The following is a 26,774-nucleotide window of genomic DNA, read 5'->3' as shown; positions in this document are numbered from 1 at the left end:
GAAAGGAGGCTCCGACTGATTGTCGAACCTCGGATCCAGCAGGAACAATGGGGATTCCGTCCTGGCCCTGGAACAACGGACCAACTCTTTACCCTTGCGGAAGTGCTGAGGGGGACGTGGGAGTTTGACCAGCCAGTCTACATGTGTTTTGTGGACTCGGAGAAGGCTTACGACAGTGTACCTCAGGGCACTCTGTGGGGGGGTACTGCGGGAGTATGGGGTACAGGGGCAGTTGCTGGTGTAATACGGAGTCCGGCTGGCATGCATGTCGTAGGCCTGTGGGAGGAATTCCAAGGAAAGTGATGCAAATACACGAGGGACCAGCAAAACCAGGAGCTTCTTGCCATGATGCAACAATGCTCAGCACATTACCTCCTACTTAGCCACCTGCAGAGCGAACAGGGTAAATAATTAACCCCTAAAAGCCGCGACATCTGACAGACTTTGGCCTGACAGCGATCAAGGTAGTGATAAGGTATTACACAGCAGTTGCCAAAGATCAGAGCTACAGTTTAATAGCTTGGTTCTTGTTTTATTGTGAAGGCGGTTGAGTAATAATGACAGCCTCTTGTCTCATTTTTAATTATGGTTGACACTGCACAACTGCAGAGATCCAGAGCTTCTCGTGGGAGTGAAAAGAGCCATCTTTTAAAGCAGATCATTCCCGTTGTGTGCATGCATGTGCAACATGCCGGAGAGAGACGAGCGGTAAAGACTAATCCACCGATACACCCGAAACATCTCCCTGCAGACAGCAGCTCTCCATCCTGACAAAGTTAGCATGAAGAAGAGATGAAAGTAGGTGGGCTTCATGGAATCTGGATTAACAGAAGAGCAGACATGTAGAGGACCAATCTTTGGGGGCAGATAATTAATAGAATAGCATCTTTTCCTAGTCTGATAATGTCTCCTGTCTCTGGACATTGTCACTATAGAAACCACCAGACCTCTTTTCCCTGTGGAAGAATGGCAACCTGGAAAACCAAGGGCACATTTTCCACAGTGTGTGTGTGTGTGTGTGTGTGTTGTGTAAGAACCGTGCAGTGGTTTATGGGACTGCTCTGTTCAAACTGTTCTTATCTACAAATGAAAAACCCGAGCCGGAGCCAGCGTGGAGTTCCTCTCTCTGAGCTCCTGACAGTGAAGGCTGGAGAGAGAAAACCTTTTGTCAGCATCAGAGTGAGCGACACACACAATTAGGTCAACCACTGCCTGGAGGTGCTTCACCAATGGAGGGGCGATGGCTGGGAGCGTGGCGTGAAAGAAATTAGGAGGGAGCGAATGAGAGAAGAGGAGAAGAAAGGATGAGTGTAATTAGGGTACTAAATGAAGGAAGGGGGGATAGAGGAGAGAGGAGGAGGGGCATGGCTGGAGTAGAGATATCTGTTCTCTCTGAAAAGGCTTTTGATCCTCCATGATTTCCACCAGAGGCTGTCTGACCTTTTCCACGGCTGACTGAAAACCTCCTCCACCTCACCAGGACCGCCATCACAAGCTCAGACACAGCTTATACAGAGCCAACACCCAAAACCTACAGAACCAGACCTGTAGAACCAGACCTACAGAACCAGACCTGTATAACCAGATCTACAGAACCAGACTTGTCGATACAGACCTGCTGAACCAGATCTATAGAACTAGACCTACTGAATCTGACATACAGAACTGGACCTAAAGAACCAGACCTTATGAATCAGTCCTACTGAATCAGACCTGTGGAATGAGACATATAGAACCAGACTTGTAGAACCAGACCTATAACACCAGACCTTAAGTACCAGACCTGTGGAACAATATGTATAGAATCAGACCTGTAGAATCAACCTGTAGAATTATATGTATAGAACCAGACCTGTTGAACCAGACTTGTAGAACCAGATCTACAGAACCAGTCTTATAGAACCAGATCTATAACAACAGACCTGCAGTACCAGACCTACAGAACCAGACTTGTAGAACCAGATCTACAGAACCAGTCTTATAGAACCAGATCTATAACAGCAGACCTGCAGAACCAGACCTACAGAACCAGACCTGTAAAACCAGACCTGTTGAGCTAGACCTATAGAACCAGACCTATAATAGACCTATAGAACCAGACCTACAGAACCAGACCTGTAGAACCAGCTCTAAAGAACCAGATCTGTAGAATCAGACCTAGACTCTAAAACCTAATTTAAACTTAAACACCTCCGCATCTTTGTTTCGTCAGTGTGTGTGCTGGGTTGAATTGATGCTGACGTGCATGTTAAGTGTTTTTAAAAAAAAAAAAAAAATTTTCTGATTTTTCCCTTTTTTCTCCCAATTTAGGGGCCAATCGATCCCTGTTTTAGTTCAAACGCCCACCCTCGTACTGCATGCGTTCGCCAACTGCGTCTCTCCGGCCGGCAGTCTGGAAGGAGTCGCCTCGCCACTTTCGTGACAAGGCGAATCCAGGCCGAACCACCGCTTTTTCGCTAGAGGCTGGTTCCCATCGATGCAGAGAACGGAAATGGAGTAGAGAACGGTCAACTGAGCATGCGCGAAATGCCTCTACCACGCCTCCACACGCCCCGCGTAGCATCCAGGCGCTGGGATTCTAGGAAGACCCGCCCCTACTCTGCGTCTGATTAGCTAACTTTAACCCTAACCCTAACCCTAACCCCGCCCTAACCCTAACCTACCCAGTACTTGCGCATGCTCAGTTGACCGTTCTTTGCATCGATGGGAACTAGCCTCTACCCTGCTCAATAACCCAGGTGAGAAAATCAAAGCACCGTGGTTTGAACGGGGAGTCAGAGAGGCCATCTATGTTAAGAGGGAACGACCTTCCCTGAACCGAGGTGGGGGGCCTAAGAGTACACGTGTCAGCATCTTACAATGCTGTGATTGTTTACAAGGGTGGGGGTACCAGCAGTCACTGTATTGATTATAAGGGTGGGGTACCTGCAGTCACTGTATTGTTTATAAGGGTGGGGGTACCTGCAGTCACTGTGTTGTTTATAAGGGTGGGGGTACCTGCAGTCACTGTATTGTTTATAAGGGTGGGGGTACCAGCAGTCACTGTATTGTTTATAAGGGTGGGGGTACCTGCAGTCACTGTATTGCTTATAAGGGTGGGGTACCTGCAGTCACTGTATTGTTTATAAGGGTGGGGGTACCTGCAGTCACTGTATTGTTTATAAGGGTGGGGTACCTGCAGTCACTGTATTGCTTATAAGGGTGGGGTACCTGCAGTCACTGTATTGTTTACAAGGGTGGGGGTACCTGCAGTCACTGTACTGTTTATAAGGGTGGGGGTACCTGCAGTCACTGTATTGTTTAGAAGGGTGGGGGTACCTGCAGTCACTGTATTGTTTACAAGGGTGGGGGTACCTGCAGTCACTGTACTGTTTATAAGGGTGGGGTACCTGCAGTCACTGTATTGCTTATAAGGGTGGGGGTACCTGCAGTCACTGTATTGATTATAAGGGTGGGGGTACCTGCAGTCACTGTACTGTTTATAAGGGTGGGGGTACCTGCAGTCACTGTATTGCTTATAAGGGTGGGGACACCTGCAGTCACTGTATTGTTTATAAGGGTGGGTTATCTGCAGCCACTGTATTGCTTATAAGGGTGGGGGTACCTGCAGTCACTGTATTGATTATAAGGGTGGGGTACCTGCAGTCACTGTATTGTTTATAAGGGTGGGGACACCTGCAGTCACTGTATTGCTTATAAGGGTGGGGACACCTGCAGTCACTGTGTTGCTTATAAGGGTGGGGGTACCTGCAGTCACTGTGTTGCTTATAAGGGTGGGGGTACCTGCAGTCAGGTGAGACTGACGAGGCCACTTAGCTGAGTGATGAATCGTGTCCAGATGAACTGGTTCAACCTTCTGTGATACCGACGCGGTGTTCGCTCCAGAGCGACGTCCCGTTTATGAAATTAAACCATACAGGGGAATAGATGAAGAAATCTTAAAGTCGCCAAGTCGTAACCAAAGTCTCTAGAGAAGCCACGTCACTCGGCCGCCATCTTGGAGACGTTTTGGGGGCAGTAAGTTCTTCACCTGCGAGTCCAGACGTCTGAACCCTGACAAATTGTGCACAACATGGGGTGATAAAGTTTGTTCCACGGGATGCTGATGTCACAGAGAAGGGTCTTCCCCCCCCCCACTTTATTGCATTCGATGCTTGTACTCGTGGGCTGTTCAGCACCTCAGGAGTCATGGAGATCAGCCAGTGATCTGTGTTCAGTAACACAGCTGTATCGGAGTGAATCTGGACGCATGGCTGGCGGACTTTGTTTACGATAAGCAGACGGAGAGGCTGTCTGGGCTGTCATCGCTGCCAGCGTGGCGGCTCATATTGTGCTGTTGTAAACTGGTGGAGCGAACTGACTCCGCCATCGTTTAAAGTGTCCGTGCAGGGAGCCGGCAGCCAGGCCCTGTTGGATTTGCCGCACTTCGGCCTCGTAGGTTTCCCATGCGTGGCAGGATCAGCGGTTCGGGTGGTGCATGGGTAAAGGCTTGCCATGTGACACTACACTCACTCAGACAGGGTGGGGATCAGCACGCGTCCCCCAATTTGAAATTACAATAACATTTCAAGGGCGATTCGGTACCTCTTCTCAGATATCAGGCTGTTTTGCATATTGTGCTGCACTTCGATACCACCAGTTTCTCCTGTCTTTGTCGTCTACAGTAAAACTATAGATATTGCAATAATCCTAAAAACGTGTACAACAAACCTATTTGAAGCCACGTGGTTAGAGAAGCTTAAAGCACGAGCGTGTTTCGCCGAGTACAACATTCAAACAACCCCGATTCGCTCAGTAAGAGATGTAGAAACGATACCGAGCCTATACACAGCGTAAGGTCATCCCTGTCTGCTGTCACGGTTCTGCTCTGGATGGGTTTAGGAACCAAACGTGTTGTAATTGGATGCTAGTGGGAGCTTGGAGAGACCAGAGTCCATCTTGTCACACCGCCGGCCTCATCTCGCTCCCCGGTCGCACAGGTTAAAGGAGTGTTTTGCAAGCAGTGGGTGCTGTTTTTCTCTTTGCCATCCTCCTTGGTGGTTTCTGAGCCGAGGTTCACTCTTGTGGGTGTTGGATGTCCACCATCTTACCTTTCACTTTTCCTCTGCTCTGAAGCTCCCACAGCTTTACTCTGTTTCTTCGTCTCGTGATGACAAAACAGGAACTGAGCAAATGCAGGGAAACTGCAAAGGAATGCTGTGTCCTCTGAAGGGACGACTGCTTCATATTTCCCTTCTGCCACGTTCACCTACCACTACTACTGCCACCACCACCACCACCACCACCACCACCACTACTACCACCACTACTACTGCCACTACCACCACCACCACCACCACTACTACTACTACTACTACTGCCACCACCACCACCACCACTACTACTACTACTACCACTACTACTGCCACTACCACCACCACCACCACTACTACTACTACTACCACTACTACTGCCACTACCACCACCACCACCACCACCACTACTACTACTACTACCACTACTACTACTACCACTACTACTGCCACTACCACCACCACCACCACCACTACTACCACTACTACTGCCACCACCACCACCACCACCACCACTACTACTACTACTACTAACTACTACTGCCACTACCACCACCACCACCACTACTACTACTACTACCACTACTACTGCCACTACCACCACCACCACCACCACTACTACTACTACCACTACTACTACTACTACTACCACTACTACTGCCACTACCACCACCACTACTACTACTACTACTACTACTACTAGTGCTACTACTACTACTACCTCTATTACTGCCACTACCACGACCACCACCACTACTACTACTACTACTACTACCACCACCACCACCACCACTACTACTACTACTAGTGCTACTACTACTAGTGCTACTACTACTACTACCACTACTACTGCCACTACCACCACCACTACTACTACTACTACTACTACTACTAGTGCTACTACTACTAGTGCTACTACTACTAGTGCTACTACTACTACTACTTTGGGCTGCTCCCGTTAGGGGTCGCCACAGCTTCTTCCTGTCTTCTGCATCTTCCTCTGTCACACCAGCCATCTGCATGTCCTCCCTCACCACATCCATAAACCTCCTCTTTGGCCTTCCTCTTCTCCTCTTCCCTGGCAGCTCCATATTCAGCATCCTTCTCCCAGTATACCCAGCATCTCTCCTCCACACATGTCCAAACCATCTCAATCTTGTCTCTCTTGCTTTGTCTCCAAACCGTCCAACCTGAGCTGTCCCTCTAATATACTCGTTCCTAATCCTGTCCTTCTTCATCACTCCCAGTGAAAATCTTAGCATCTTCATCTCTGCCACCTCCAGCTCCTCCTTCTGTCTTTTCATCAGTACCACTGTCTCCAAACCATATAACATAGCTGGTCTCACTACCATCTTGTAAACCTTCCCTTTAACTCTTGCTGGTACCCTTCTGTCACACATCACTCCTGACACTCTTCTCCACCCACTCCACCTTGCCTGCACTCTCTTCTCCACCTCTCTTCTGCACTCCCCGTTACTTTGGACAGTTGACCCCAAGTATTTAAACTCATACACTTTCATCACCTCTACTCCTTGCATCCTCTCATTCCACTGTCCTCCCTCTCATTCATGCATAGGTATTCCGTCTTGCTCCTACTGACTTTCATTCCTCTTCTCTCCAGTGCATACCTCCACCTCTCCAGGCTCTCCTCCACCTGCACCCTCCCCTCGCTACAGATCACAATGTCATCTGCAAACATCACGGTCCACAAGACTCCTGCCTGATCTCGTCTGTCAACCTGTCCATCAGCAGTGCAAACAAGAAAGGGCTCAGAGCCGATCCTTGATGTAATCCCACCTCCACCTTGAACCCATCTGTCATTCCAACCACACACCTCACCACTGTCACACTTCCCTCATACGTATCCTGCACCACTCCTACATACTTCTCTGCAACTCCCGACTTCCTCATACAATACCACACCTCCTCTCTCGGCACCCTGTCGTATGCTTTCTCTAAATCCACAAAGACACAATGTACCTCCTTCTGGCCTCCTCAATACTTCTCCATCAACATTCTCAAAGCAAACATCACATCTGTGGTGCTCTTTCGTGGCATGAAACCATACTGCTGCTGCTGATCATCACCTCTCCTCCTCTTAACCTAGCTTCTATTACTCTTTCCCATATCTTCATGCTGTGGCTGATCAACTTTATACCTCTGTAGTTGTTACAGTTCTGCACATCACCCTTGTTCTTGAAAATCGGTACCAGTATGCTTCTTCTCCACTCCTCAGGCATCCTCTCACTTTCCAAGATTGTGTTAAACAATCTAGTTAAAAACCCCACTGCCATCTCTCCTAAACATCTCCATACCTCCACAGGTATGTCATCAGGACCAACTGCCTTTCCACTCTTCATCCTCTTCATAGCTGCCCTCACTTCCTCCTTGCTAATCCACCGCACTTCCTGATTCACTATCCCTACATCATCCAACCTGCTCTCTCTCTCATTTTCTTCATCCATCAGCCCCTCAAAGTATTCCTTCCACCTTCTCAGCACACTCTCCTCGCTTGTCAGCACATTTCCATCTCTATCCTTGATCGGCCTAACTTGCTGCACATCCTTCCCAGTGCATATCCCTCTGTCTAGCCAATTAGTAAAAGTCCTTTTCTCCTTCCTTAGTGTCTAACCTCTCATACAATTCACAATGGGCTTTTCCTTTGCCTTTGCCACCTCTCTTCCCTTTACACTGCGTCTCCTTGTACTCCTGTCTACTTTCTCCATCTCTCTGACTATCTCACTTCTTCTTTGCCAACCTCTTCCTCTGTATAATTTGCTGTACTTCCTCATTCCACCACCAAGTCTCCTTGTCTTCCTTCCTCTGTCCTGATGACACACCAAGTACCTTCCTAGCTGTCTCCCTCACTATTTCTGCAGTGGTTTTCCAGCCATCCGGCAACTCTTCACTACCACCCAGTGCCTGTCTTAACTCCTGCCTGAACTCCACACAACAGTCTTCCTTCTTCAACTTCCACCATTTGATCCTTGGCTCTGCCTTCACTCTTCTTCCTCTTCTTGGTCTCCAGAGTCATCCTACAGACCATCATCTGATGTTATGATATAGTCCACCTGTGTGCACTTTCCTCCACTCTCGTACGTCACCCTGTGTTCCTCCCTGTTCTTGAAATATGTATTCACCACAGCCATTTCCATCCTTTTTGCAACATCCACCACCATCTGTCCTTCCACATTTCTCTCCTTTACACTATACCTTCCCATCGCCTCCTCATCACCTCTGTTCCCTTCACCAACATGCCCATTGAAGTCTGTGCCAATCACCACTCTCTCCTCCTTGGGTACCCTCTCAACCATGTCGTCCAACTCACTCCAGAATTTTTCTTTCTCTTCTATCTCACACCCAACTTGCGGGGCATATGCGCTGATAACATTCAGCAATACACCTTCCATCTCCAGCTTCATACTCATCACTCTGTCTGACACTCTCTTCACCTCCAGCACATTCGACATACCCTTCTGTCAGAATTACCCCTACCCCATTTCTCCTCCCATTCGCACCATGGTAGAAGAATTTGAACCCACCTCTGATGCTCCCAGACTTACTCCCCTTCGACCTGGTGTTTTGCTCACACAGTACACATACTTTCCTTCTCCTTCTGTCACATCAGCCAGCTTTACTAGTCATAGCGCCAACATTCAAAATTCTGAGTCTCACCTCCGTACGCCTCCTACCCTTCCTCATCTCCTGCTGCCTCTGCACATACCTCCCCCCCGCTCCTCCTTTACCCAACAATAACATACTTTCCACCGTCACCCTGCTGGCCAACAGGACCGGTGGCGGTCGTTGGTAACCCGGGCCTCGACCGAGCCTGTGTGGAAGTCTGATTCATTGTCTGTATGTTTGATTTGGCAAAGGCTTTACACTGGATGCCTTCTTGACGTAATCCTCCCCATTAATCTGGGCTTCGGACCCGCAGTAAGAATGCACTGGCTTGTGCATCCTCAGTGGCTGGGTTCTCTGCCACATTCATACAAATCTTATATATATATATATACTTTCTGATCAAACTAGTGCTGCAACAGGGAGTCGCTTCAGTTTGGATGTCGACACAAGCTAAAGATGGGAGTCGGTGAAAGCGACTCTTTGTTTTGGATGTTTGGAGTCTGACCTTTGAATTTGGCTTACCCAATAGCATCAGTTTAACTGGTGAGATCTGTCAGACTCCGGTTGGCTTGACTGTTTTCCCTGCAGGGTGGGTGTGCTGAAAGAGAAGTTTAAGGTCAGGTAATACATGACAAATTATGGTTAAACTAATATAAACCCTGCTAGCCTCTCAGACTCAGGGGGGATCTGGACAGTGGGAGAGAAGCGGGAAACTCTGGCCTTCAGCTGTGTCTCTGAGAGAAGACAAGACCGTTTGTCTTTCTTTTCTCCTCCCAGCTGTCGCTCTCTCTCTCTCTCTCGCTCTCTCTCTCTCTCTCGCTCTCTCTCTCTCTCTCTCGCTCTCGCTCTCGCTCTCTCGCTCTCGCTCTCGCTCTCGCTCTCTCTCTCTCTCTCTCTCTCTCTCTCTCTCTCTCTCTCTCTCTCTCTCTCTCTCTCTCTCTCTCTCTCTCTCTCTCTCTCTCTCTCTCTCTCTCTCTTTCTCTGCAGTCCTCTGTTTGTGATTGCACATCCTCCATCTTGGTCCTGGTGTTTTGCTGAGGCTGTCATGTGAAGTAAAGCTCTCAGCCCACCTCATACAGCTGATATGTGAACAGATAGTTCCCATTTCTGTGCACTCCAGCGGGCTCTAGAAAAGCTGCTGGACTGACGAAAACCAGAGCTTAACCCTGTGTGTGTGTGTGTGTGTATGTGTGTGTGTGTGTACATTGCCCATTGTCTACTTGTGTAATGTCTCATTGAATTTAAGTTAAGAGAGCAATTGCCTCAGGTCAGTAAGCATAAAGCCGAGGTAACAAGACAGACACAGACAGACAGACAGAGCAACAAACAGGCAAGCAGAGAGACAGAAACACAAACTGACAGACACACACACAGAGGCAGACAGACAGACAGAGAGACAGAGAGACAGACAGACAGACAGACAGAGAGACAGACAGACAGACAGAGAGACAGACAGACAGACAGACAGACAGAGAGACAGACAAAACAGACAGAGAGACAGACAGACAGACAGACAGACAGACAGACAGAGAGACAGACAAAACAGACAGGCAGGCAGAGAGACAGACAGACAGACAGAAACACAGACTGACAGACACAGACTGACAGACACAGACTGACAGACAGAAACACAGACTGACAGACAGAAACACAGACTGACAGACAGAAACACAGAGGCAGACAGACAGACAGAGAGACAGACAAAACAGACAGGCAGGCAGATAGACAGGAAGAGAGACAGACAGACAGACAGACAGAAACACAGACTGACAGACACAGACTGACAGACACAGACCGACAGACAGAAACACAGACCGACAGACAGAAACACAGACTGACAGACAGAAACACAGAGGCAGACAGACAGACAGAGAGACAGACAAAACAGACAGGCAGGCAGATAGACAGGAAGAGAGACAGACAGGCAGACAGACAGAAACACAGACTGACAGACACAGACTGACAGACACAGACTGACAGACACAGACTGACAGACACAGACCGACAGACAGAAACACAGACCGACAGACAGAAACACAGAGGCAGACAGACAGACAGAGAGACAGACAAAACAGACAGGCAGGCAGATAGACAGGAAGAGAGACAGACAGGCAGACAGACAGAAACACAGACTGACAGACAGAAACACAGACATACAGTCAGACAGTCAGACTGACAGACAGAAACACAGACTGACAGACAGAAACACAGAGGCAGACAGACAGACAGAGAGACAGACAAAACAGACAGGCAGGCAGAGAGACAGGAAGAGAGACAGACAGACAGACAGACAGACAGAAACACAGACTGACAGACAGAAACACAGACATACAGTCAGACAGTCAGACTGACAGAAACACAGACTGACAGACAGTAGTAGAGGATGTGAAAATGCTCTCTCAGCTGACTTTCGGTATGAAGGTCTTCTGTTTCTCTCGGGACACTAGTACCTCTTCCCCTCCCCCGCCTGCCTCAACAGTTTCTCTACTTCCAGTTTCCAGTTGACCAGTAAGGAACTTTTACTTGGATCCATCAACCCTGTCAGTCTGTTATTATCGTGACTACAGCCAGGCCACGGTTTACTTTACAAGTCTCTCTTCCCCAAAACAACCAATTCCTGTGGTGAAATAGCATCTCTCTAGACTGGGCGAGGAGATGAGGAGGTCTGACCTCCTACCCAGCAAGGAGGTGTACGAGAAAGAAAGAAAGAAAGAAAGAAAGAAAGAAAGAAAGAAAGAGCAGGAAATGGTGCCATTTCAAGTTGGCCTGGTGACTGTAGAGCAGGTCTGGTGTTCCTGTGACCCAGCCAAGTAAATATTCAGTACAACAGTACAACCTACATACTGCCTGCATTCCTCATACACAACATAATACGCGTCTTTAGCCTCCATGGAGGACGTGGGGAGTGACGTTGTGTACCTGCACTTTTAAAACAGCACTTTGTGCGTCTTGGTGTCTCCACAGGACTGAGTGCCGCTAAGCTTTTGAAAGCAAACGGGCTGAAACCGGTGGTTCTGGAGGCCAGGGACCGGGTCGGTGGACGGACCTTCACTGTATGGGTACGAGCCAACGACTGATGTGCTGTTAAAAGAGAAAATGTCTGACCTGCTGCGGAATGTCATGGAAAGAAAGTGAAGTCTGACTTGAAACGCTAAGAGCGCTCGAGCCCTTTGCTAACAAAACTCTCATCCCAATGTTTTATTACAGAACAAGGAAACCAAGTATGTTGATCTGGGTGGAGCCTACGTCGGGCCGACTCAGAACCGCATCTTCCGACTGGCCAAAGAGTACGGCATAAAAACCTACAAGATCAACGAGAAGGAGAACCTGGTGCATTATGTCAACGTGAGTGTCTCCGAATTGGTCTGTCTGTTGTTCTGGGTCATTCTTGGGCACACTGAGTTTATTATGAAGAGAATAGACCTGGTTTAACGAAACCCACCTGTTGGCTTCTCTAAACCCACCTGTATGGAAAAGCATGTCAGAGCTATACATTCCCCCAAAAGAAGCCTTGGGAATTAATCTGAAGGCTATCGACCATTTCCTGTTGATAACACAGCTTTCTGAACAGGAAGTACATATCTGCAATGATCTGCCGGTCATACAAGCAAGGACACAAATTTATAATTTCCACTTAATGCCTTAACGGTTATACCCCCCCACCATTTTTTTTGGGGGGGGGGGGTCAGACTGTCAGTATTTCATTACAACTTTTTTACATTTGTCACGAGTCAAGACCGAGCCACGGTACTAGGACATGTAAGCATTCAGAAGTGCAGAATCCAACCAGCAGGGATGTGATGCTGCAGATTTCTGACAGGAAATACAGGTTCGATAATAGAAATATTGAGATTTCATACAGGACCCACGTCTTTCATCGGAACAAGCTTTACAATTCAGTTTTTCACTTAAAAACATTTAAGTGTGCAGTTACACTTTAAACTAATTACCCCCAGTTTGACTGGTGCGGATAATAGTATTTTGAAATTGAATCCACCAATAAACCTGAAGTTCTAACAACAGTTTGCAGCTCTAATGAAAGTTAGACTTTCCTTCTGGGAGCAGAAATAATTTTCCTGATCTCCCAGTTAAATCCTCCAGGCTGGAGTAGGCTGGCAGGAAGGACAAAGGGAGCATCTTGGTATGTGTCTGACCCAGACTGACACAAGGCAAGGCAAGGCAAATGTATTTGTATAGCACATTTTAGCATCAATGCAATTCAAAGAGCTTCACATAAAAAAATAAAAGGCTTTAAGAAAAGCCACATAATGTAGTAAAAAGACATTTAAAAACAAATAAAAAGGAGTAAAAGTTACAAGCAGTGTAAGATGATAATAAAATGCTTCAAATGTTATTTAATCATAGGCAGCAGCAAACAGAAAAGTCTTCACACTGAAAAGCTGAAAGCTGATGTTTAGTTTTGACTTTGGGGACAGAAAGCAGACCTGTCCCAGACCATCTGGTCTGGATGGTTCATAGCGTGGCAGGCGATCAGACATTTATTTCGGCCCTAAACCATTCAGTGCTTTATAAACCAAGAGCAGAGTTTTAAAATCAGTTCTTTGAGGGATGGGAAGCCAGTGTAATCACCTCAGAACTGGAGTGATGTGATCAGTTTTTTTGGTATTAGTAAGGACTCGAGTAGCAGCATTTTGAATCAGCTGCAGCTGTCTGATGTATTTTTTAGAGGGACTCGTAAAGACACCGTTACACTAGTTGAGTTGACTGAAGATAAATTCACGGACAATTTTTTCCAAATCATACTGAGACACAAATCCTTGAATTCTTGGTATATTCTTCAGGTGACTCTGTAGGCTGACTTTGTAACTGGTCTCAATATAAATTCAGGTCTGAGTCCATGACTGCACCAAGATTTCTAGCTTGGTTTGTGGTTTTAAACATTGCTGATTGTAGCTGAGTGCAGACTTTTAATCATTCTTTCTTGGCTCCAAAGACAATTACTTCAGTTTTATCTTTAATTGAAGAAAATTCTGAGACATCCAATCATTGATTTTTTTTTTCTAGGGCACTTTCTCAGTGCTTGTATGGGATTATAGTCCCCTGGTGATATGGTTATGTAAATCTGCGTCGTCTGCATAATTATGGTAACATTTTGTTGTTTTCCATTAGTGGGAGCATATAGATGTTAAACAGAAGTGGCCCCAGAATGGAGCCTTGGCGAACTCTACATGTCATTTTTGTACACTCAGATTTGCAATTACCTATAGACACGAAGTAGTCCCTGTCCTTTAAGTAGGATTCAAACCAGTTTAGTGCCGTGCCAGAAAGTCCCGCCAAGTTTTCCAATCGGTCCAGCAATATGTTGTAGTCAACTGTGTCAAATGCAGCACTGAGATCCAATAATACCAGGACTGAGATTCTGCCACTGTTGGTGTCAACAGCAGTCTCAGTGCTGTGGTGTGGTCAAAATCTTGACCGGAAGACATCAAAATGGTTGTTTAGTGAAAAAAAGTTGTTCAGCTGCTGGAAAACAGCTTTTTCAACAATTTTACTAAGAAATGTGATGTTTGATATGGGCCTATAAGTGTTCATAAGTGAAGTTTGTAGATTATTCTTTTTTAAGCGTGGTTTGATGACTGCAATTTTCAGGGCCTGTGGGAAGAGACCTGAGAGAAGAGGCGTGTTGACAATTTGTAGAAGATGTGAGGACATGCAATTTGAAACATTCTTGAAAAAGCCTGTTGGCAGAATATCAAGGCAGCAGGAGGAGGATTTCAGATGTTGTATAATGTCTTCCAAGTTTTTACGGTTGATGGGATCCAATCGTGTCATGCGATTGGAATTGATTTTAGGTGGACACAGGGACAACACATGCTCTGTACCTTGGAGGGAGGCACTGGCTGCCAGTCTAATTTTCTGAATTTTGTCATTGAAGAAGGAGGCAAATTCATTGCAGGCCCTGGTAGATAGAAATTCAGAGGCTGCTGCCACAGTAGGGTTTGTTAGCCTGTTGACAGTTGCAAAAAAGGCACGTACATTATTATTGTTTGTGGAGGAGGAACCCTTGCACTTCTCAGTTCCAAATCATAAATGCGCAGTCTCTCTTTATAGACGCCATAATGAACAGCAAGATTTGTTTTTCACCACCTGTGTTCAGCTTTAAAACACTATTTTTTTTATTCTGACCAGCATGGCACATGTCCATGGAAATCTTTTCTTACCAGAGACCACCTTCACCTTAGTAGGTGCAATAGCATCGAGAACATCTGTAATTTTAGAATTAAAATTTTCTACAAGCTCACTGACTGAGACCCAAGAGAGGGCGGGTGTGGAAGAGAAAGCCTGAATAAACATTTCACTGGCGCTTTCAGTGATATGTCGTTTTGTGATTACCTCTGTTTGAGTACTTGTGTATACAGAGATAGTACTTTCGAAGAAAACACAGGAATGATCGAAGAGAGGAACAACGGTCACCACAACCTTAGAAATGTTCAGACCCTTGGAGATACTTAAGCCCAGAGTGTGCCCTTTGTTGTGTGTGGGCTCTGTCATATGATGAGTCAGTCCATAATTATCAAGAACACAACACAGTTCTTTAGATCCTCTGTCCTGGGGGTTATCAGCATGGATGTTTAAATCACCAGCAATAACTAACACTGTCATATTCAATACAGATTATAGACAGCAGCTCAGTTAAGTCATCAAAAAAGTTTGCAATGTATTTAGGTGGCCTATAGATATTTAGAAATATAAGATAAGATAAATAGATAGATTGTTTTATTAGCCACACGACCAAGGCCGGTGGAATTTTTTTTGGGTACACTTTACTCTTGGCAGCACAATACATACATGGACAACAACAGACACTCCACATATTATCACGAACAATACAGTTACACAATAACAGAAATAAACATATCACGCGTAACAATTAGGTGAACAGTGGTGTTTATGCCAATGGTGTGTGAGGAGGGGACTATATGGAGGAATTCAGAGTCCTGATGGCTAAGGGGAAAAAACTGTTTGCGAAGTGTTTAGTCTTAGTGGACAGTGACCTGTAGCGCCTCCCTGTGGGAAGGAGCTGTAAGAGGTGATGAGCAGGATGTGAGGGGTTGGAGATGATCTTTGCTCGCTTTACAGTCCGGTTAGTATGTAGAGATTAAGCTGAGGGGAGTGGGTTGCCTATGATTTTGGATGCCTTATTGACAACCCGCTGCAGTTTTTTCCGTGTTTGACTGTCTGCGCCGCCATACCATACTGTAACAGAAGATGTTATGGTGGATTCGATAATGGCTGAGTAAAACAGAACGAGCAGTTGATGTTTAATCCGGTATTTTCTTTTAAGCTGCCTAAGAAAGTAAAGTCGTTGTTGGGCTTTTGCAACGATGTGTTCAGTGTTAATTTTCCACTTCAGGTTATTGCTTATGTATTGTTCCAAGGAATTTAAAAGAGTGGGTGGTGGTGATGGGGTCTCCGTTCATTTGTATGGGTATTTTAGGATTCGGCATGCATCAGAAGTCAATCATGAGTTCTTGGGTTTTGGCTGTATTAAGCAGAAGATTGTTGTTTGCGCACCAAGTGATAGCTTGGTCTACTGCAGTGCAGCACTGGGTTTCATCATTGTTAGAGATGAGGCCTACAATGGTTGTGTCGTCTGCGTATTTTATTATTTTCACAGAGCTATCCGTGGATGTAAAGTGGGTGGTGTAAAGTGAGAAGAGCCGGGGGGAGAGAACACAGCCCTGAGGAGCACCTGTACTGAGGGTAAGAGGGTGTGAGGTTAGGTTATTAACCTTCACCCTCTGTGGCCTGTTCCACAGGAAGCTCTGAATCCAGTGGCATATGGCTGGGTCAAAGTTCATATCCAAGAGTATGGTAAAGAGTTTGAGTGGGTTGATGGAGTTGAAGGTGGAACTGAAGTCTATGAACAGGATGCGTGTGTAGGTGTTTGGTGATTCCAGGCGTTTCAGGGCATGGTGCAGGGCTATGCTAACTGTATGCTCAACAGACCGGTTGGCTTGATAGGCAAATTGATATGGGTCCATCATTGGAGGTGCAAGATTTCAAGTGTGACAAAATGATGCGCTTAAATGCTTTCATGGCCACCAATGTTAGGGCAACTGGTCTGAAGTCATTGAGGCAGGTCATCTTTGAGGACTTTGGCACAGGAATGATGGTAGAGAGTTTGAAGCACTCTGGGACTGTACATTGACTTAGAGAGGTGTTAAATATGGTGGAAAATATTGGGGCCAATTGTGCTGCACAGTGGCTCAACAAAGCAGGACCGATGCTTGAGAACTCGAGAAGATGACTTCAACTGAAGAGCCACATATTCAAAAGAAGTAAAATTTCCATAAGATATCTTTTTGCATTGGAGCGAATCATTAAACAAAATGGCAACTCCACCTCCTTTCTTATGCTTTCTGGTTTCGCTCACAAAACTGAAGTTGGTAGGGGTTGATTCAATGAGAACAGTTGCGCTGTTGTCTTGGTCGAACCAAGTTTCAGTTGAAGACATAAAATTGAGATTGTGCTTGATGATGACAAAATGATTGATTAAAAATGTTTTTCCTGTCAAAGACCCGATGTTTGGTAACGCTAAATTTAGCTTGTTAAGAGTATTGTCTGCCTACTTTTTTTGCGACAGGCTGTGGCTGAGTCCGATTAGATAAAGTAGTTGTGAGTACACTTTGTTCCTCCTGAAGCTGGTCAAAACAGGAATTGCGGACCTTGGGGTTGCTCCCCGCTGTCAGGGGTGGGCTGTATCGGCACACACACGAACCAGATCAACAAACTGATTTGTGGCTGCTGGAGTAATCCCATGATCCTGAAGACTGCTGTTTTGACTACCAAGCCTTCCCCACCACCAAACAAAAGAGAAAAAAAACTTGGTTGAACCTGAGTTTTACTTATTGAGTAGTACTATCAGTTGGTAAAGGTCTTCTACCAGCTTGTTCTGTCATATCTGCTGGTTAGACACAACACCATCACTTCTTCTTCAAACTCAACACTACCTGCCTTCTTCTTCCTCATTTGGCTGCTATGATGAAGATGGAAAACACTATGCACCCTGTCATTTTTCCTGGTAAATTCCTAGCAGACACCAACCATCACATCACATACGGGTAAATTCTGCAGAATTTAGGGATTCATGAATTACCTTTTGTCTTAAACACATTAGAGATTGAAAGAATGAAAAAGAACATTTACTTGCACATAAATCTTCAGCATTGTAGCTTTAAAAGACAGCCTCACCTTTCTCATTGGACCGAAGGCTAAACAGCGTCAGGTCTCAGACCTTGTATCTCCATGAGAAAACAGTAATTTACCTTTATTATGGGTCCTTGTCTCCCTGGCATTAGTCATTAGAGATGCTGATCTTTGCCTGAGGTAGTTTTCTAACATGGTTTCTCCCCCTGTGAGTGGATGAAAGGTTGAAGGGAGGGGGAAAAGGCGAGACGGGGTGGGGTGGGGGTGTCATTCTTGGTTTCCTCCTATTCTTCTCTTCATATCTTATCAGGGTGGGAGCACCACTAGGTACTCTTAACACAGACATGCTGGTCTCTGTGATTCAATTTGCCAAGCCAACCTGCTCCTACTGTAAATCACTGCAGCGCTCAGTATCTTAGGCCTGTGTTTGTATCTGTGTGTGTGTGTGTGTGTGTGTGTGTGTGTGTGTGTGTGTGTGTGTGTGTGTGTGTGTGTGTGTGTGTGTGTGTGTGTGTGTGGTTTATTTTCTTCTGTTTGACAGCAGTAGGCCTGGAACCACAGCTTTCTTTAGACACGGACTTTGAGCCTCCTGGAGGCCGTCCTACACCTTTTATAGCTGTAAACAGAGGCCCCTGTGGTGCTGTGGCCAGACCTGTTGTGCTGGTTCCACCCACCTTTGTTTGACTGCAGCCCTGCCCGGCTTCGCTTGGGTTTCCAAACACATGCAGATTAGCTAGAGGCTCTACGTGGTCAACCATGTGTCCTGCAGGTGACTGCTGTCCCGTACAGGATGTCGTCAAATCCCTGAGACAAAACGTCACTTGACCAAATTTGCAAAGAGAATGAATGAATGGATGACTGTCAGAGTTCTAACATTTCCATTAAAACTCACCAAAAATGGAACTCATGACAGCTACTTCCTGCTCACAACTTCAATGGTAAAAGGATCCCTAGTACGTGTTTGCTGCGGCCTCGCCCAGTACTGACTATGGTAGGAAACATCGAGGACGGTCTGACAGGACCATGGCTAGTAGAACTGGATACCGGATCTAAAAATTGCGCCTGCTCATTCCTATGAGAATTGCTCGCCTGGCGTGTACGCCAAAAAGTTTCTGACTTCCGGGTTACTTCCGGGTACACGGGGTCCATTGAAAATGGGTAGAGGCTGGTTCCCATCGATGCAGAGAACGGAAACGGAGTAGAGAACGGTCAACTGAGCATGCGCGAAATGCCTCTACCGCGCCTCCACACGCCCCGCGTAGCATCCAGGCGCTAGGATTCTAGGAAGACCCACCCCTACTCTGCTCTGATTAGCTAACTTTAACCCTAACCCTAACCCTAACCCTAACCTTCACCTACCCAAACAACGGAGGCCACGAGTACTTGCGCATGCTCAGTTGACCGTTCTCTGCATCGATGGGAACTAGCCTCTACCATTGAAAACGCCTAGTAGTGTTACTCCCATCATGCCTTTCGGCTTTGAGAGCGAGCGGCCCGCGTTCAGGATCCGGCGCTGCGCGGTTATGGCTGCCATGCTAGCGGACTTCATGGGCGCATAATAAGACTACTACGGGACTTGGGACTTGAAACCATGGATTTATACAAACGGCCAAAAAAACCCCCCCGAACAATTATGTTCAAAACGAAGTCTAACAAGTGACCAATGAACGCGACGCGAAACCACACAAAGTATTATAGCGAATTCGGGGGACAACGCAACCACAGGAACTGCCGCGGCCGGGACGCGAACCCGTATCATCGCTAACCGCTCGACCAGTGGCGCCCCCCAGACATGTTTCATGGGGGGGGGGCCAAATGGGGCCACTGAAAATCTTGGGGTGGCACACCAAAACCAAAACCCATGACTGAATTTCGGGAATTCTATGATGCTGTTGTAGTATACTGTATAGGCTGGTTGAAAACTGTCAATAAGAAAGTTAAGAAAAATATACATTATTGATTTAAATGAACAGCACCTAATGTAAAATATCAGATAGAAGCATATTATGCATAATCAGAAGCATGTTCTGCATATGCGACTCGTGGCTGGGGGGGCCAGCGGGCGGGGGCCAGGGATAGCATCAGGGTGGCCGTGGCCACCCCTGGCCACCCCTTGGGGGCGCCACTGCGCTCGACTAAAAGGTCCGACCCATTAGGCGACTGCTTAACGTAGTCAGTTGGGGTGCGGGAGCCCCAGGTTCGCGTCCTGGCTGTGGCGATCCCGAAGGAAGGGGGCAATGTAACGATCACGGATGAATAGGCTCGGTAGCCCTTGGCTAATGGGTCGGACCCTTTGGTCGAGCGGTTAGCGCTTTCCCGAAGAAGTGGGATGGTGAGACCGTAAGGCCATTGGAAGCGTATGCGCCCAGAGGCGTGAAGGAGCTGATATGCTTAAGCGCGGGAGACATCGCTAGCCGCTCGCCTAAAGGGTCCGACCCATTAGCCAAGGGCTACCGAGCCTATTCACCCGTGATCGTTAGGATACAAAGAGTAATAGTTGACTATGATTACAGCTGCAGGTGTCCTGTCAGCAGTTTTACAGGCGTCTCTTTTACAACGGTGGTCTATGGGGAAAATGCTTTTGGGCCGCAGGGGATTTTTCGCAGTGGTTAGCGCGGTCGCCTCACAGCAAGAAGGGTCCTGGGTTCGAGCCCCCGGGTAGTCCAACTTTGGTGGGTCGTCCCGGGTCGTCCTCTGTGTGGAGTTTGCATGTTCTCCCTGTGTCTGTGTGGGTTTTCTCCGGGGGCTCCGGCGCCGTATCCAGGTCTACTATAATACATCCATGGACAGGACGTGGAAGCGGGGCAGGCTAAGCTAACTGCTAGCCCACGGCCCTGCCCGAGAGGAACCACCGAGGCGGTCTGGCGGCGGCCTCGCCTAGCGTCGACCGTGCAGTGTTTTTGTCTGCGCCTGTGTTTGTGTCGTCGTGTGGAGGGCGGGGAGGTGTATCGAAGGTGTCTGGCTGCAGAGCTGGTGTTGGATCGGCTGAGAGAGCCTGGTCTGCTACATCCGATAGGCCCAAGGACCACGGCCCTGCCCGGAGCTGCGCCTGAAGAGGAAACGCCGAGGGCGGTCTGACGGGATGCGGAGGCGGGGCAGGCTAAGCTAACTGCTAGCCCATGCAGACCGGCAGATCCCTCAGTCCTCCTGGCTGGTGTTCGTTCTCTGGACGGGGGAGTTTTGGGACTGTGTTGCAGTGGGTGGACTGTGTTGTTGGCTGTTTTGTTTTTTGTGCTTTGTTCTGTCTGTTTTTGTATGTTTGGGTGGTGTTGTTTTTGGGGGTTTTTGGATATGTGTTGTTGTCTTTTGTGCTGCACTGCTGTGAGCTGGGGGAAAGGGGATTTCGTTTCTTTTGTGCGCGTAGTACGTGAGCTGAAATGACAAATAAGTTGTCCCTGATTCCTGATTTGTATTTCTCTCAATAACCTGGTACTTTATCAGATGTGATGTGACCCATGGCTCTGCATGCAGACTAACCACAGCTTCAAGTGGGTGTCCATCATTTTTTCATGTTAAAAATGAGACATTAGGTTTAATTAAGTGTGTGATATGGATTAATATGATGTTTAATATTACCATAATGGATGGCTCAGTCTTCCTTCTCCAAAATACGCACGTTACCGCTGGATTCCCAGATGGCAAAGAATCTTTGGCCCACATATGGGCCACTTCTGCAGATATCTTACAGCCACATTTGGCCTTGAATGACGGCGTTGGCTCAAGGGGAGTGTGGCTGCCGCAACTCAGCCACACTTGGGCCACACTTGGGCTACATCTGGCCCACACAATATGTGCCGTAACCCAAGTCAAGCCCGGTTCATTACATTTGGGCCACGTCTGGCCCACACAACAGTTGCTAGTGCCATGAGTGAGCCATAAGTAGCAAAAAAAGTGCCCCCCGATTAGGCCCAAATGTGTCTGCTATCTGGGTTAGCATGACAGTGTTACAAAAAAATCTGCGACCGTCAGAAATGGTGACCTGCACATGAACACTTTGTGATCTTGAATGGAACTCTGATTTGCAATATGAAAATGAAGTGATGGCAGGATAACCGCCTTCGTGCCATCATCCCAGTTTTCGGTTCTAACGCACCAGCACACTGTCGATGGGATGTGTTTTAGCCGAGCAGTGAAATCCCACCAGCGGGACGGTTGGCACACACAGCCGTTACACACAAAATGTGTGCTGTGGCAAACGACTTGTCAGAACGGCTCGTGTGTTGTGGAGCATGTGCAGACTGAAAATCCAGAGGGCGGCTATCTGCCTGTGTTTCCCTAGCTACTATCTCCGAGATTCCCCTCTCTGAGACACACACCCACACCCACACACACACACACACACACCCACACCCACACACACACACACTCACACACACACACACATCCTCTCTGGTAGCTTCCTGGCTGGTTTCCATGGGATCGAGCTCATCAAAAGCTGCTCACCCGTATCATCAGTATGTTTGTTTGTGTGTGTGTGTGTGTGTGTGTGTGTGTGTGTGTGTGTGTGTGTGTGTGTGTATGAATACAGCACATGAAAGACTGTATATTTATTTCTGCTGTTACAGCGACTACAGCTGGATATGCAAACGCTGAAGTTCTCCAGGTCTTTTCAGAGCATCATATTCTGTCTTACTGATTTGGGCGAGACAGGAAAACACATGTCGGAGCACCGCCGCCGAGGGTTCGACTCGATCAGGTCTGTCCTGGCAGAGACAGCAGGAGGGTTCTATTTAGTCCCTTCTGTTGTTGGACGGCACTGATGAAGAGATGTGATGCACCTGAGGAAGAGGTAGTCTGTATTATCAGCCAGTCACCGGTGATGATGGTGGTTGTAGGCAGCGGCGTCGTAGTGGGGGGGGGAGGGGGGCTACCAGGGTCCAGAAGGGGGGGGGGCCCTCGGGAAACCTGGAATTAAGTTTGTTTTGGTTTGCAAATTTTTATTTCTAACAACAACTTCAGTTAAAAGTGGCTCAACACATCGGTTGAGGGACTTAAAGAAAATAGTGGAGCCTCTCTGAGGCCCCTCTCACCCCCCTCTGAGGCCCTTCTCACCCATCTCTGAGGCCCCTCTCGCCCTTCTCTGAGGCCCCTCTCACCCTTCTCTGAGGCCCCTCTCACCCATCTCTGAGGCCCCTCTCACCCATCTCTGAGGCCCCTCTCAGCCCTTACAGAAGTTGCAAAATGGTTTAGTCCGGCCCTCACGAGCGTCTCAGTGCAGCTCATCTAGTCCTGTCTGGAGTGACTGCTGACACGAGCGCGAGCGCAGAGTCACGTCTTTCCCAGAGAAAGCAAAACCTGGGTTCCAGAAAAGAAAAGAAAAGAATAAAAGGAAAGGGAGAAAAGGCAAAATGGGGGAAACAACGGTTGAGTAATTTCTTCCCAAAGAAAGGTGAGCTAGGAGCTTTAAAAAGAAGGGTGGCTAGCTAGCTAGCTAAAGAGGAAAGGGGCCCACAGAGACTGCTTATGTACAGGGCCCAGAATGTTGTGCTACACCCCTGGTTGTCGGTATAAAGACATAGAGAGAGAAGCTTATACAAGCCAAGGACACAAAGGACAACATGAACCATGGCTAAGAGGTTTGAACCGGGTCAAACTGTCACAACTCACACGAATAAACTCAAATTTGGCCCAGAGAGCCAGAGAGTAAGCTGGAAATATGTATTTGTAATGACAGGTCGTCCAGTAAGTTCTGTCATCTGTCATCCATCTGTCATCCATCGCACAGCAAATAGAAGGAAATCCTGTTGTATCGCTCAATCAACACAACAGAATGTGCGTTACACCCCTGGACGGTAGCCAGACCTGGTCCAGTCCAGACTCCTGTGTGATGTCGTGCAATTAGCGTTAGCATCCAAGCAAGCTGCATAGCTAATCAGCTTTTCGGGAGCAGATTGTAATCCAAAAGGGCCAGTCTTGGTTTCCCTTCTCAGCAAACTGCTTCCTTACCAGACAGCCGCAGCTCCCTCAGCGACGGAGAGGATAATGAAGGACTCAAACCCCCATCATCAGCTGGACACGTCCTCTCCTCTGTGTGTTAATGTGGGGGTGGGGTGATGCTAACATCTCCGCCGGGCCTTGGAGGCTGCGCTCACACTACACGCCCGAAGGCCAAGTTCTGACTTCTTCTGTTCAGATCAAAGGTTCTTTGTCTCCGTCTTCGGGTGAAAGGGGCTCGTCTCTGACGCAGCTGAAAACACACCGCCGCCCTGAACCGAGTCACCAACCAATCAGGAAAGACGTGTTGGGCGGCGTTCGGTTCTGGGAACGCTGGTCGACTGTGACGCCTTCAGGGTACACTTCAACAAAGACTTCTCCTTGAGGATTATTATTATTATGATGATGATGATGATATTAATATTACATATGTCCAGCTTACTTCTGGCCTTCCTGCACTCCACGTGGTGTTTTCCCTGATCCCACCTTACTTTCTTTAACTTAATTTAAGATATCCCAAAACATCCTACTGACATAATCAAAAAAGTGCTAAAGTAAAAGCGCAAGAAAGAGATTTTTATCATAAATGAGTGAATACAATAAGTGCTAAGAACAAGTAACAGGGTGGTAGTTCTTGGAGACAACCTGCGGTGAAAGATGGGCAGCGACTCCGCTGTCCTGACATCAGTGGGGAGTTCAGTCCACCACTGTGGGGCCAGGACAGAACAGAGCCGGGACCGGGTCGACTGGCAGCAGGGGCCTCTGAGCGACGGGGCAACCAGGCGTCCCGAGGCAGCAGAGCCAAGTGGTCGGGCGGGGGTGTAGGGCTTGACCATGGCCTGGAGATAGGAAGGAGCTGTTCCTTTCACTGCCCTGTAGGCTAGCACAGGAGTCTTAAACTGGATGGGAGCAGCTCCTGGGAGCCAGTGTAGGGACATGAGAAGGGGAGTTGTGTGGGAGAACTTAGGGCAGTTGAGCACCAGACAAGCTGCAGCTTTCTGAACAAGCTCCAGAGGTCTGATGGCCGACGCCAGGGCGCCACCAAGGAGGGAGGTGCCGTAGTCCAGCCGGGAGATGACCAGAGCCTGGATGAGCACCTGTGCTGTCTCGTCGGTGAGGAATGGGCGACTCCTCCTGATGTTAGAGAGGAGAAATCTGCAGGAGCGAGCAACCGATGCAGCAAACGACAGTTGCTCATCCAGGATCACACCCAGATTCCTCACAGTGCGAGTTGGCGTCACCACGGTGTTGTCATGGTGATGGCCAAGTCTCGATGTGGGCAACCTTTCCCCGGGAGGAACATCAGCTCTGTCTTGTCCGGATTGAGCTTCAGGTGGTGTGTCGTCATCCACTCCGAGATGTCAGTCAAGCACGCAGCAATGCGTGTCTTTACTTGTGTGTCAGAGGGAGGAAACCACAGCAAGCACAGTAAGCCACAGTAAACCACAGTAAGCCAGAATGACAGTGACCCACAAACACAGTAAACCACAGTAAACCACAGTAAACCTCAGTAAACCACAGTAAACCAGAGTAAAATGTGGTTTTCTGTGTTTGTACAAACGTTTTATCTGTGTCACATTTGAAGAAAAATCGGAATTGGACCTGAGTTAAGGCGTAGTTACATGGTAAACCAGGTGTTTTGAGATGTAAAAGGTGTCTTCAGGACATCCACCTGATGAAACCATCAAAAACGGACCACATTTCAAGTTATGCCAAGACCAAGTTTCAGTAAAAAAAAACAAACCTGCAGTTGTGTTCAACGCCTCACGCTGACATCTTCTGCCTCACTTTCACTCAGGCCAGTGATGCAGATTTCAGATCACTGATATAGATTTCAGATCAGTGATGCAGATTTCAGATCACTCATAAAGATTTCAGATCAGTGATGCAGGTGAAGACCAGATCAGTGATGCAGATTTCAGATCACTGATATAGATTTCAGATCAGTGATGCAGATTTCAGATCAATCATAAAGATTTCAGATCAGTGACGCAGGTGAAGACCAGATCAGTGACCCAGATTTCAGATCAGTGATGCAGATTTCAGATCACTCATAAAGATTTCAGATAAGTGATGCAGATGAAGACCAAATCAGTGATGTAGATTTCAGATCAGTGATGCAGATTTCAGATCAGTGATGCAGATTTCCGATCAGTGATGCAGATGAAGACCAGATCAGTGATGCAGATTTCAGATCAGTGATGTGATGAAGATTCCAGATCAGTGATGCAGATGAAGACCAGATCAGTGATGCCGATGAAGACCAGATCAGTGATGCAGACTTGGAGGTCGCCTGACACCAGCGCACAGAAATTCAAATAATATGAAGTGTAGGACGGGTTTCACCTCCATGTTTCTGGTTTTAGAAACGCACGTCGGCAAGTTTCCAAAGTTTCCATAGACACGCACCATGTGGGAGGTGCCCTTCCAGACGTCGTGGTGATGTCGCCAGGCTATCTGGACCATCACAGTGTAGAAGAAACCTCATTGATTGAATCATAATTCAATTTGGATACGTCCTTCTATATTTTGCTTTAATGTAATACATATTTCCCCTTGAATACGGAGTCGTTGACGTGTGTAACGTTATCATCGCTGTCATCACACACGGCTCAAAGTCTTTCTTTTATCATGTGGACTGAAGCAGAAATTTATGAATCCAGCGTTCAACACTGATTTTACAGTCTTCAGCCATGTGGTTAAATCGTGTCAAGGTACTTGAATAAACTGGATTTCCAGACTACTCCACCATGGCTCGGCAGGAAGCAGGCCTCCGTGACGTTCACTAAAACAGGAAGTGACCTGTAGGCAGCGCTGCAGACCAGAGAACATCCACCACTATGTGGACGAGTCAGGTTCTCCGTACACGTGTTCTGCTCGGATGTCTGGATCCACCGTGTCAGAGAAGGAGACGCTAGCAGGGCTTTACCACACACACAGCACTTGACCTATGACCCTGTCCCTCTATGTTTA

At 47.5% G+C, this 26,774-nt stretch overlaps 1 protein-coding gene across 2 annotated transcripts in view; it reads left to right on the top strand.

Moving 5' to 3' along the window:
• Window positions 1-26,774, top strand: part of mao (monoamine oxidase) — a 72,762-nt gene that overhangs the window by 15,408 nt on the left and 30,580 nt on the right. The window contains exons 2-3 of one of the 2 annotated variants that reach the window (XM_056289356.1): window positions 11,661-11,755; window positions 11,904-12,041. In XM_056289356.1, coding sequence (XP_056145331.1) covers window positions 11,661-11,755; window positions 11,904-12,041 — 233 coding nt within the window. The remainder of the gene's footprint in view (window positions 1-11,660; window positions 11,756-11,903; window positions 12,042-26,774) is intronic. The other variant, XM_056289357.1, reaches the window with a different exon arrangement.

The sequence above is a fragment of the Lampris incognitus genome, chromosome 11 (genome assembly GCF_029633865.1).
Source record: "Lampris incognitus isolate fLamInc1 chromosome 11, fLamInc1.hap2, whole genome shotgun sequence".
Lineage (NCBI taxonomy): Eukaryota > Metazoa > Chordata > Actinopteri > Lampriformes > Lampridae > Lampris > Lampris incognitus.
Note: the sequence above shows the minus strand (reverse complement) of the source record. Positions and strands in the feature narration are given on the sequence as shown.